The sequence below is a fragment of the Myotis myotis genome, unplaced genomic scaffold (assembly GCF_014108235.1).
Source record: "Myotis myotis isolate mMyoMyo1 unplaced genomic scaffold, mMyoMyo1.p scaffold_m19_p_5, whole genome shotgun sequence".
In the NCBI taxonomy this organism is placed as follows: domain Eukaryota; kingdom Metazoa; phylum Chordata; class Mammalia; order Chiroptera; family Vespertilionidae; genus Myotis; species Myotis myotis.
In genome coordinates this window covers 108,707,937-108,719,972 of record NW_023416357.1, presented here as the reverse complement: position 1 = coordinate 108,719,972, position 12,036 = coordinate 108,707,937, and the positions used below count along the sequence as shown (strand labels likewise).

Sequence of the window (12,036 nt, the reverse complement as noted above, 5' to 3'; positions counted from 1 at the left end):
GCCAAAGGGGTCGCGACCCACAGGTTGAGAACCGCTGTGCTAGTGTATTCTTTATTTCTAATACTGTACTCTTCAATTTTGACTGTTTTTTGTTTTTGTTTTTATGTAGGAGACATATACTACTACTTAACCTTTACGGTAAGGTTGGCATTCCTGAGAACTTTATTAATGTAGCATGTTATGGATGTTTTCCTGCTCCCAAGGAACGAGGAGCAGACATATTTCCACATGAAATGTGACTTTTAAAAAATATTTCCTAGCTCTTTGTGTAAGTTCTCACTGAGTTCACCTACTCTTTCCCGAAGTTCATTGAGCTTCCGTTCACCCAGGGTTTTGAACTCTGCCTCCAGTATATTGCTTGTCTCCATTTTCTTAATTTTTTCCTGGACTTCTTTCATTTTGGACATGTTTCTTTGTCGCCTTATTTTGCCTGCCTCTCTGTGTTTGTGTTTCTTTCTGTGACCTCCCCCAGGCTTGGTAGAGTGGCTTATGCAGTAGGTGTCCTGTGGGGCCGGTGGTGCAGCCTTCCTGCTCGCCGACATGGCGTTTCAGGAGTCCCTTGTGTAGGGTGTGTGTGTGCCCTCCTCGATTGCTGCTGGCCTGTCCGGGGGTAGGATTGGCCCTCAGGCTGACTGGCTCTGAGGGCTGGCTGTGACTTGAGGGAGTGAGCTGTTTTTCAGGGGTGGACCCCACAGAACGGGGTTTGCTTTAGCGGGGCTCTGGTGTGTGCTGCGTTCACCCTTCGGGCGTGCTGTTTGTGGGGCTAGTTATGTAGTGCTCTGCAGGTGGCCACTGGGTTTGTTGGTTCTGGGGCTCTTAGGAGGGCGGTGGTATCGGCCAAGGTAGGCACCATTTGTGACGGCTCGTTCCCTTAGGAGAAGCTTCAAAGTGATCTGCATTTGGTCACCACTGGTGCTGGGTTTGGCGCACTTGGGAGAGGCAATGCCGAGAGCCCAGACTGGCTGCCATGTGTGCTGCTCCTGTGGCCCTTTAGTTGAAGCTACCTTCCAAGTCAGTTACTGGTTACTGGCTGTAGCGTATGCCAGGTTTGGGCCACCTGATGGGAGTTACAATGCAAGTTGGGACCACTGACTGCTTGTGCCGGGCATGAGGTACTTGGTAAGAGGTACAGGGCACTCCAAGGCCAGCCGCTGCTTGTTTGAGGTTTGTGGGCCTTTGAGAAAACAGGAAAGTCCTCAGCGTGAGCGAAGGCAGGCTGCTTATGTGGAGGAGCCGCTGACCGAGGCTCTGGCTGGGTGAGTGTGTTGGGTGGGACACCTCCATGGGGTGAAAGGTGTTAGCCAGGTTAATGGAGAGCTCAGATTTAGCACCCCCTGCGTCACAGTGGCACCTACCAGCACTTCCGCCCCAGCTCTGCCCCTCAGGCCGTGTCCTGACGCTAGTCAGCTCAGGTCCCTCTGTGTTCCTGGCACGTTCCGAGCTGCTACCCAGTGCTGAAGCCCACAGCGCGTGTTTCTGGGTGAGTCTGTGCTCGGCACTTCAAAGCAGCCCCCAGTCTCACCTGCACGGGTCCCTGCTGAGTTTCATAACCAGCTGTTTTGGTGGCTCCTCGCCCTGGCGCTGGCGCTGTGGCTGGGGGCCTGGTGTGAGGTGGGGGACTTGCACACAGGAGCTGTCGCCACATGTGGGCGCGGGGCGAGTCTGTTTTGGTCCCCGCCCCTCCTGCCAGTCTCTGCATCATTTCTTTTGTATATCCTTACCCTTAGTTATGGGGGTTCTGCTCAGCTAGCTCTCAGGTGGCTCTCAAACGTGGTTGTCCTGTAGTTTAGTTGTAATTGTAATGTGGCCATGGCGAGCATTGCTGCTTCTTGCTTCGCCATCTTGACCAGAATTCTCTGAATCGTCCCAGTTAGTTCCCTCCCGAGTGCTGTGATCATGGCTGTGGCTCAGCCAGCCTCCGTTCTGGCAAGTTCTTACTGTGAGTGGTCATCCTTTCCCCCAGGTGCAACTCCCACCCGTCGGCACCCATGGTTTGGTGGTTTCTCTCTTTTGGGTGCCGATGGATGGATTATATATTGGCTGTAATTATTGACTCCAGGAAACACGTAGAAAGAAGATCAACACCTGTTTGTCTCTTGGGCTCCTCCCCCCCAGAGCAGCACCTGTTACGGAATGGGCACAGTGGAGTGTCGGCTGGACGCTGACTGACAGGCCAGGCCTTCTGCTCTCCCTTGCAGATTGAGTCTGCGGTCCTCACGGCTGGCTCCCCCCTAGTATGGCCAATGAAGAGGATGACCCAGTCGTACAGGAGGTAAGTGCTGTGCCCAGGCTGCAGGCAGGGGGCTGGGTTTCTTCTGCCCATCCTCCAGCCAGACTGGGACCTCTTTCCCCAGGTGCCGGGCTGGCTGGCTCCCTCCCTCCCTCCAGGTCTCTGCTGGCATCTCCGCGCCAGAGTGGCTTTCCTGGCCACCCTGTGGTTGTGTGGCCTTCTGCACACTGCCCCTCGACCCTAGCCCTCTAGCCCCTTACCTCGGCCTTGCCTTGCGCTTGGCCACAGCACTTAGCCCTAGACTTAAGTCTCCTTCTGCTAGAATGGAAGCTTGGAGAAAGTAGAGTTTTATGAGTTTTTAAAAAAACATTTTTATTGAGAGAAATATTTTTATTAAATATAGAGAGGAAGGGAGAGGGAGAGAGATAGAAACATAAATGATGAGAGTCACTGACTGGAGATCGAGCCCGTGTCCCAGGCATGTGCCCTGACTGGAAATCGAACCATGAACTCCTGGTTCATAGGTCAGTGCTCAACCACTGAGCCACGCCGGCCGGGCGAAAGCGAAAACAGAGTTTATTCTGTTCACCGTGTCCCCAAAGCCAGGTTCAGGTCCTTGGACGTAATAGTCAGTGGCATTATTTGTTGAACGAAGGAATGGGTCTGCCATCTCCCCTTCACTTCACTGGGGCTGTGAGGACAGTGAGCCTCAGGCAGGAGGGAGTGTCGGTGCCGATGAGGACACACCCTAGAACTCTGGGCTTTTGCACATGCTGTTCCTCCACCAAGAAGGCCCTGCACCACGCCTCCCCTGCGCCTGGGCCCTTCACCAGTCCTCGAGGCCTGGAGCCGGGAGAGTAGGTGCATGGTTCCTGTGAGGAGCTGGGAGCAGGCAGGGCATGGTGGGGCAGGGAGGTTAGTGTTAAGAAGAAAGTTGGGCCAGGCAGTCTCCCAAGGGGCTTGCAGGCCCCTCGGTGTGGCCAGGGCACTAGGCGGATCCAGGCTGGGTGGTGGAAGGCACCCTCCCTGCTGCATCTGCATCAGAAAAGCATTGGCCCTCCTGTAGGACGCCCTCCTCTGGGCAGCCCCAGGGAAGACAGTTTATTCCATTACAGTGAACCTGGGTAGGGCCCTGGGAGCCTGAGGGAGGGGCCCTGGCTGTGTCCAGATTGGAGACCTGGTTCGCTTTGGTGTTAGCAATGGCTGAGCTCTCCCTCCAGACCCAGGCTGCCTTGGGGCCACTGCCCCTCACACCAGCGGGCAGGGCAGCCCTGGGCCTGTCTCCTGGCTAAATCTTCCCTTGTCCCCAGGTCGACGTGTACTTGGCCAGAAGCCTGGCGGAGAAGCTCTATCTGTTTCAGGTAATTGTGGGGCCTGGCGGTAAAGAAGGAAAGCAGGTCCTGGTCGGGGGTGGACGTGCGGTGGGGGGTGGGGCCAAGAACCCCGTCGGCCTCCGAGTGTGACAGGACAGCTCTCAGCGTTCTCGTGGGTGGGTTACATAGTCTCTCATTTCCAAGGTGAGAGAGCAAGACAGCCAAGAGGCAGAGCCGTGGTCTGGCTAAAGCTCCGTTTCCACGTAGCTGCCAGCCCTTGGGCAAGTTCCTTAATCGCCGTGACTCAGTTTCCCTATTTGCAAAATGGTGATAGTGTTAATTCCCGACTTGGAGGGTCCCCATGGGGATTGGAATGCCACCTGGTGCAGAGCTGGCACTAGGTTGACGCCACCGATATTGCTGGGCCTCAGGGGCCCTTCAGCAGCTCAGGCCTGCCTGCCGGAGCCCCTCCCCGGACATCGTGGCTCACAGTATTGAGCACGGACTATGCGCTGACCTCACTTCAAGACTTGATCTCATTTTATCCCACAATAACCCTGTGTGCTTATTGTTACTGTAATTTTGTAACAGCTTTATTAAGATCTAATCTACACAGCATATGATCCCCCCATTTAAGTGGATAAAGCAATGGATTTTAGTCTGTTCATAGGACTGTGAACCAGCACCACAGTTTATTTTAGGACGTTTGCCCCCCTCCCCATTCCCACCTGCAGGCCTAGGGAACCATCACCCTATTTTATATATATATGTATATGTATGTGTATATACATATATATTTCATTGATTTCAGAGAGGAAGGGAGAGAGAGAGAAAGAAACATTAATAATGAGAATCATTGATTTGCTTTCTCCTGCACACCCCCTACTGGGGATCAAACCCACAACCCAGGCATGTGCCCTGACTGGGAATTGTGTGACCTCCTGGTTCATAGGTTGATGCTCAACCACTGAGCCAGACCAGCTGGGCTAACCTATTTTCTTTCTCTATGAGTTTGCCTGTCCTGGAATCACACAATATGTGGCCTTTTTCGTGTCTGGCTGTCATGATTTGGCATGATGTTTTTGAGATTCACCGGCATATCAGCGCCTCATTCCTTTTTATGGAGGAATAGCCCCACAGTGTGGGTGTGTACGCAGCACGTTTTGTTTATCCGGGCATCAGTTGGTGCTGTATTGGCTCACGTGTAATGAACGCTGCAGTGCCCTTCCTGTGCAGGTGCCTGAGTGGATGTGTGTTTTCATTGCTCTGGGCTGTATCCCTAGGAGTGGGTTTGCTGGGTCACAAGGAAGCTCATCGTTTTGAGGAACTGCCAGACTGTTTTGTACCATTTTCATTCCTGACCATCTGGTTCTTACTTAAAGTATTTTTTCCCCATGTTGCATACAATAAAACGAGGCACAGGGAGGCTATAACTTGTGCACGGGGCCGGCCTGGAGTGGGGCCTGGGACAGGGCAGCAGCAGCGGCACTGCAAGCATGTGCCAGGGTAAGGGCTGGCATCTGCACCCCCAGGCTCTGCTTTTGGCAGCTTTGGGGCTGGGCCCTCCCTTCAGAACCTCGTCCTTCCGGGCCGTTGCTGGGCGCCTTACTGCTGCCAGAGCGGCTTCTAGGAAGCATCATTTCCTCGGCTAGATGCCATCCTGACGCGGCCCCGCAGGAGCGCTCACCTCACACTGCACGGCTCCCAGGCTCGCTGGCGAGGCCGCCGGGGGCTTTCGGAGGGGGCGTCCGAACATGACTCGGCCGTTCACTCAGTAGCGTGTTTGTGGGGGACAGAGAAGTGCGACAGTGAGGATCAACGTGGAAATATGGCCCGAGTGCAGTGGTTGGCAAACTGCGGCTCATGAGCCACATGCGGCTCTTTGGCCCCTTGAGTGTGGCTCTTCCACAAAATACCACGTGCAGGCGTGCATGTACAGTGCGATTGAAACTTCGTGGCCCATGCTCAGAAGTCGGTATTTTGTGGAAGAGCCACACTCAAGGGCCTAAAGAGCCGCATGTGGCTTGCGAGCCCCACTTTGCCGACCATGGCCCTAGTGTGTTCAGAGCAGTACCTTAAGGTGTGACATAAAAATAACGTCACACGTGGCGACGCTGCGGCCCAGGGGGCTCGCTGAGGTCAGTGGCAGACAGCTCCCTCCTCTGTCTTCATCTTTCCGTTCCGGGAGAGTCCCTCCAGAGCAGGACAGACTGCGGCGGTGCGTTCCGCGTGGCCTCGCCCAGCTTCGGCCGTGAGCGGCACGTGGCCAGTCTTGTTTTCCCTCTTGGCTCCCTTGGACGACCTCCCTTTTGACTCCATGGCGGTGCTCTGCGGGTGCCAGAGCCCACAGGGTGATGTGCGGGTCTGGGTTCCCGAGGCTGGGGCTTGCCCGTGGGAGTTGGAGGCCTCTGAGCAGTTCTTTGGAAGGAGGCCAGGTGGAGCCAGTGAGAAGGGCAGGCTGTGGAGAGCGGGGCTGGGCAGGGAGCACTGATGCCTTCTTCCCTCCAGTACCCTGTGCGCCCAGCCTCGATGACCTACGATGACATCCCGCACCTCTCGGCCAGGATCAAGCCCAAGCAGCAGAAGGTGAGCTGCCCTCTGCGCTGGAAGGAGGGCTGGTGGGAGCTGGTGGGAGCTGGTGGAGGCGAGGATGGTCCTGCTGGGGGCTGGGAGCTCAGCAGTGAATGGAGAGTGAGGAGAACAGCCGCTTGCGGGGCCGTGAAAGCTGAGGAAGGTGGGCCGCTCCAGAGAGGCCTGGAGGAGGGAGCCTCCAGGAAGGAAAGGCCTGGGGACTCCTGCCCACAGTGCCTGAGGGCAGGACAGCTGGGAACCGCCTGTCCAGCCCTGTGCTGCCTTTCTGAGAGAAAGTAAAAGTAAGGTTTCTATGAGAAGTCTCTTGATTTTTAATTCAGCTGTTGGCCTCTGGGTGTGTGGAGCTGTGGGGAAGGGGTGACAAAATGACACGACCCTCTCCCACCTCCCCCAAACCACTCTGGCCTTTTCTGTTGGAATTTGGGTTTGTGGCCTGTGGTGTAGATGGAAGCTGAGCCCCTGGGATGGGACATGTGCCCTGCTCCCCGCAGGGCCAACAAGAGTGGGGCAGTCGGGGGCCCCCTGAGGGCTGTGCCTTGGAGACCTCATGGCTGGTGGGGGTGCTTGGTGCTTCCAGGTAGAGCTTGAGATGGCCATCGACACCCTGAACCCCAACTACTGCCGCAGCAAAGGGGAGCAGATCGCGCTGAATGTGGATGGCACCTGCGCAGACGAGACCAGCACCTACTCCTCGTGAGTCCCTGGCCTTTGGGCCTCGAGCTTCACTCTGCCCAAGTGTGCCTGCTCAGGCCTCAGATGTCGGGCCTGTGCCCCAGAGCTGGCTTCCGGCCCCCTGCCTCCCACCTTCGAGTAGCGGGCCTGGTGCAGACCCTTCCCCTGGGAAAGGGCTTCCCCGAGGTGGTTCCTCCCACTCAAGTCCTTCCCAGGGCCCTGAGGGGTGTAGGGGCTCCCACCCCCTGCTTGTCACCTCAGCTTCCCTCTGGCTGCACATGTAGCCTATCCTGTGGGCTTGCTCCCTGGCTGTTGGGTTCCAGAAGGCGTCTGAAGTCGAGGGGGCTGTGCCTGCCCGGCCTGGGGCTGGTGCTTCTCCCCTGGACACCCGTTCTCCCTGTGCTCCCAGGAAGCTGATGGACAAGCAGACGTTCTGCTCCTCCCAGACCACCAGTAACACATCCCGCTATGCTGCTGCGCTCTACAGGCAAGGTACCTCGGGGTGCGCCCTGGGCCACTGGCTGCAGAGGCTGAGGGGGTGGGAAGCAGGCTGGGACTGGAGCTGGGAGGGGCCTGCTCTAGCCTGGTGTCCAGCCCCTCTTCCCCAAATGTTAGACAGCCACAGGGGCCAGGCAGCTTGTGCAAATGACAGATTGTGACGGCTCCAGAGTTGGCTGTCGAGGACTTCCGGTTAGCCGCAGCCTATCCTGACAGGGATCGGGCTCCAGGGCACACACAGCATGACTTTCGAGACAGGTGGTGGACTTGTTTTAAATACAAGGTACCTGTGATCCAGCAGTTCCATTACTAGGCAAGGAAACGAAAGCTGTGTTTACATAAAAACTTGTACCTGCGTGTGTCTAGCAGCATTATTTGTGCTGGTGAAACGGAGCGTGCACCTGTCTGTCCATGAGCTGGTGTGGATGGCAGCGTGGTGTAGCCACTCGGGAGCATTCTCAGTCACCCCCGAGTGAGGGGCAGACACCGAGGAGCCTGGAGAGCAGGCCCCAGGTTTGTGTCCCATTCGTACGAAAGGTCCAGAACGGACAGGTGCCCAGGGACAGAAAGCAGGGGCGTGGGGGCCAGGGTGGGTGGGGAGGGACGGCTGCGCACAGGTTCTGGCGCGTGATGAAGCGCTCTTAAATTGGTTGCGGTGCTGGCTGTGCGATTCTGCACATGTTAGAGCACATTGAATTCTAGCGCGTGAATTACATTTCACACCTGCTAAAAAGTACAAGGTCTCGTAAGTGTTTAGAGTTTATAAAGCAATAAGTGAAACTAATGTGAATGCTTAGGAAACAAAATAGAATAGAATCAAAAGTAGCATCAAGTAGCTCTTCTACACGTTTAACACCACCTTCCTGGCAGCCAGACGGCCACTCAGCTGCTCCTTATGTGGAGCGTCCTGCTCCCTCGGGGCCTGGCCTCTGGCTTCTGCTCTTTGATAGATGGTCTCTGCACTGCCTCCCAGGAGAAGCCATGGCCTTCATCAGTGTGGGCTCCTCCCATTTCAGTAGCTAACTTCTTAATGGGACAGTGGGATTCTGGCAGGAAGAGGCGGAGGATGAGGGGCTCTCGGGTGTGGGGTTAGGGAGGCCGTAAGGTTGTCTGACCGAGGCCTGGCGGGGAAGGGGTGTGTCTGTGGATTGGTTGCCTGGCGTGGTGGGAGCAGCAGTTGACGGCAGGGGCTGGGTGTTGGTGGAGAAGGTTTGCAGGCAGGCATTTTGGACGTGGCTGAGTCAGCGTTCCCACCCTGATCCCGGTTGTGTGCTTGCTGTGTCCGGCAGGGCCCGGGGGGCGGGTCGGCCTGGTGGTCCCAAGGCCCTAGGATCAGAGGCTGGAGGTGGTTTGCCATTGGGCCAAGGCCTTCAGTGGAGTCCGGGGCCCTTGGTGCCTGACTGCCTTGAACCAGGCTGGGGGGGTTGGCGCAGTTCCTGGAGTCAGGAAGTCCTTCCTCCAACAGGTGAGCTCCACCTGACGCCTTTGCACGGCATCCTGCAGCTTCGGCCCAGCTTCTCCTACCTGGATAAGGCCGACGCCAAGCACCGCGAGAGGGAGGCAGCCAGCGAGGGTGAGCTGCCCAGCCCTGCCATCTATCTCTGTGACTAGGTGGGAGGGGCTGGCCAAGGGAAGAGTATGGAAGGGATGGGTTACAGATGCGTAGCAGCATCCATGGCCTCTGCCCACTGGGTGCCAGTAACACCCACCTCCCAAAATGCCTCCATGCATTTCCAAACGTCCCCTCGGGGGAAACTTGTACCCCATTTCGAGCCACTGACATGCATCTACCTGGGGTTGGGGGTGGGGGTGAGGGCGGGAGCGGAGGTCTCCAAGGCTGTGAGCAGCCTGTTTCTCTCGCAGCGGGGGACTCTTCGCAGGACGAGGCGGAAGAAGATGTGAAGCAGATCACGGTGAGCTCCAGCCCCAGAGGGAGGGTGTGGGCGGAGGGGCAGCAGGGCCACTTTGCAGCACAGTGGTCTGGAGAGCAAGGAGCAGGGGGTCTGTGCAGAGGGTGCGCTCTGGTGAAACGGATGCAGGAACAACCGGCTCCTAGGGCCCTCTTGCTGGGCTGCCTGGAGGGACCGCCGACCCTCTGCCCTGCTGAGCTATCGCAGTGGTGGGCAGGACGGCGGCCCTGCGCGTGTGGGAGATGGCATCCTGGCTTCCTGGACTTGCTCGGAGGGGAAGCCAGGGCATAGGGGTTCCGCGCACATGCGAACATTGTCTGCCATGGGCCACAGCCCTGTGTGACTGTGTGATTCTGTCTCCAGTGGTGTAGGTTTGAAGCGCTTCTATCTCAGTAGTTATTCCTGCATTTCAGAGATTGTAGGAAGAATATTGACCTTTCAAATATTGACCTTATAAAGTCTCCCCCATTTAAGTATATTTAGGTTAAATGAGTCAGTATTTAAAATACTGCACAAATGACATGGATGGTCCATAGGTGGCTAAAGCTGTGGGTGTTTGCATAACCTTGGAGGCTGATGGGTTCTGGCATAACCAACATGGGGGATACATGTGTCCTCCCAGTAGCTTGCCGGATGACCTGGATACCTCTTTCCCCTCCTGGGTGCTCTCTGGCCCTTTAGCCGGGCGTTCTGAGGCATGTGTGCCTTCAAGGCCTCCTGTAGGACCTCAGAGTCCGGCAGCCCAGGAAGTGTCCAGCGCCCCTTTCACAGAGAGGTGACTCGCGCTTGGCTCCACCTGGACCCCAAGCAGCAGGTGCCAGATGTAAATGGCGTGGGTAAGAAGGGAGCCAATTGGTTCTTGTTACTGAAAGTTGAGGGGTAACTTCGGGTATGGCTGCATTCAGGTGCTCAGACTCTGTTATGAGACCTGGTTTCTCCATCTCTAGGTGTAGTCTTCCCCTTTGGCCTCTTTCTCAGGCCAGGTGTCTGTCCCCAGTGGTAGAGAGAGTTGTCCCAGCTCCAGGCTTACATCCTCCCAGGTTCCAGGACCCCCGGGGCAAAGGAACGCCTTTCTCATTACTTCTGAGTAAAGTTTCAGAATGGACTCCGAGGTTTAGCTGACCCTGCACCAGTCCCTGTGCTCCAGGGGATTTGCTCAAATTGCCCAGGCCTGAGCCGCCTGCCCACCGCTGTAGCTGGGAATGTGTGTGTGGGGGGAGGGATACTAGGTAGGAACTAAAGGGGAACTGGTGTTTCTCATAGGAGAATGGGGGGTTGCCACCAGGCAGAGTGGAAATGGACTGGGTGTGGGCAGGTGGTGACCCTGAGAAAGCTGCTCCCTGGCCTGTGTTGGCAGGTCACAGAGGGACATGGTCAGAACTGAATTTAAAAGACCTGTGAGGACATGAGGCGAGGGTGGCAGTGGGAAGTGCCCCCGATGTGGCCTCCTGGGGGGCTGGGACCGCAGCCCAGGAAGTGCCCAGGCCATCAGGCCTCCCCTCCTGTCCCCAGGTGCGGTTCTCCCGGCCCGAGTCGGAGCAGGCTCGGCAGCGCCGCGTGCAGTCCTACGAGTTCCTGCAGAAGAAGCATGCTGAGGAGCCCTGGGTCCACCTGCACTACCACGGCCTGAGGGTGAGCGGGTCCGGGGGGGCCGGTGCCAGGAAGGACTGCAGTGTGGCCTCATTGTGTCACCTCTCCCTTACTTGAGGTTCAGTCGTGCCCACTTGCTAACACCCAGGGTGAGGGGATCACATCCTGCAGGCAGTGTGTCCTGACTCCAGTGCCCACTCTACCCCAGAGGGAGGCATGGGCTGCCACTCCGGTCCTGGTGCAGCCCCAGTGCCCCAGCGTGAGCGAGCCTCTTGCTGGGCTTGGAGTGGGGCTTCTGTTTGCTTACCTGTCTGCCACACACTGTGGGCCCTGAACCTCAGGCACACTGCATCTGTGCTCCGTGCAGTCGGCCATGTCACACGGCCCAGGTCGCCGTGGAACTGCCGAGGTGACTTACTGTGCTCGCTTTCACCTCGTGCATTGACTCTGGGGCCTAGTTCTTGAAATTGTGTGGAGGAGGGAAGCAACTGAATATTAGCTCCCTGCACCCCACAGGCTAGGGCTCCCAGCGTTTTTCTGGAACCTTCCTGGGAGAGATTTGTCTTGACAGAGCCTTTGCCTCAGGGTCAAACAGCTCTGCTGTTTCCTAGTGTGTGACCTTGGGCAAGTTACCTAACCTCTCTAAATCTGTTTATCTACAAAATGGGGATAATAATAATAATAGGACCTGACTTGGTGGCATTACTTTGAGGATAGGTGAGTTGGTGTTAATTACGGCCTTTGGTACAGAGCCTGGCACACAGTAGGTACTCACTGAGTGCTAGCTGTCATTGCTTTTATGTTCCCGTGTCACAGGCAGGCACTGAGGCACCGTGCTGGGGCTGTGCAGCCATGAAATCTGTCAGGTAGCTGCTGAGGGGCAGCACAGTGGGTGGCTAGAGCGGCAAGTGGTGAGAACTGGATGGTGGAGGGCTGCGGAGCTTCAGCTCAGGCCCCCCCCCCCCGTCCCCCACAGGACAGCCGTTCTGAGCATGAGCGCCAGTACCTGCTGTGCCAGGGCTGCAGCAGCGCCGAAAACACGGAGCTCGTCAAGTCGCCCAGGTGGGACTGGCACTGTGGCCCTTGGGGAGCCTGGGGGAGCGATGCGGGAGGGCTGGGCCTCTGGCTGCTGGCAAGGAGGCTTCAGCCCGGGGACTGCCGCTGACCTGCCCTCTCCCCTCCGCAGTGAGTACCTCCTGATGTTGGTGCCGCCCAGCCAGGAGGAGGAGAA

At 57.0% G+C, this 12,036-nt stretch overlaps 1 protein-coding gene and 1 non-coding gene across 7 annotated transcripts in view; one reads left to right on the top strand and one right to left on the bottom strand.

Moving 5' to 3' along the window:
- The window catches only part of POLR3E (RNA polymerase III subunit E), a 38,180-nt gene that overhangs the window by 11,795 nt on the left and 14,349 nt on the right, over positions 1-12,036 (top strand). For 3 of the 6 annotated variants that reach the window (XM_036308551.1, XM_036308546.1, XM_036308550.1), the window contains exons 2-11: positions 2,199-2,272; positions 3,541-3,591; positions 6,052-6,129; positions 6,713-6,828; positions 7,217-7,299; positions 8,771-8,878; positions 9,169-9,218; positions 10,728-10,847; positions 11,782-11,867; positions 11,992-12,036. In XM_036308551.1, the coding sequence (XP_036164444.1) occupies positions 2,237-2,272; positions 3,541-3,591; positions 6,052-6,129; positions 6,713-6,828; positions 7,217-7,299; positions 8,771-8,878; positions 9,169-9,218; positions 10,728-10,847; positions 11,782-11,867; positions 11,992-12,036 (773 nt within the window). In that variant the 5' untranslated portion in view covers positions 2,199-2,236. Of the gene's footprint in view, positions 1-2,115; positions 2,273-3,540; positions 3,592-6,051; positions 6,130-6,712; positions 6,829-7,216; positions 7,300-8,770; positions 8,879-9,168; positions 9,219-10,727; positions 10,848-11,781; positions 11,868-11,991 lie in introns of those variants that run through there. The other 3 variants (XM_036308547.1, XM_036308549.1, XM_036308552.1) reach the window with 3 other exon arrangements.
- Positions 102-234, bottom strand: LOC118657243. The gene has a single exon (XR_004967955.1). It is a non-coding gene; the product is annotated as a small nucleolar RNA U109 (small nucleolar RNA).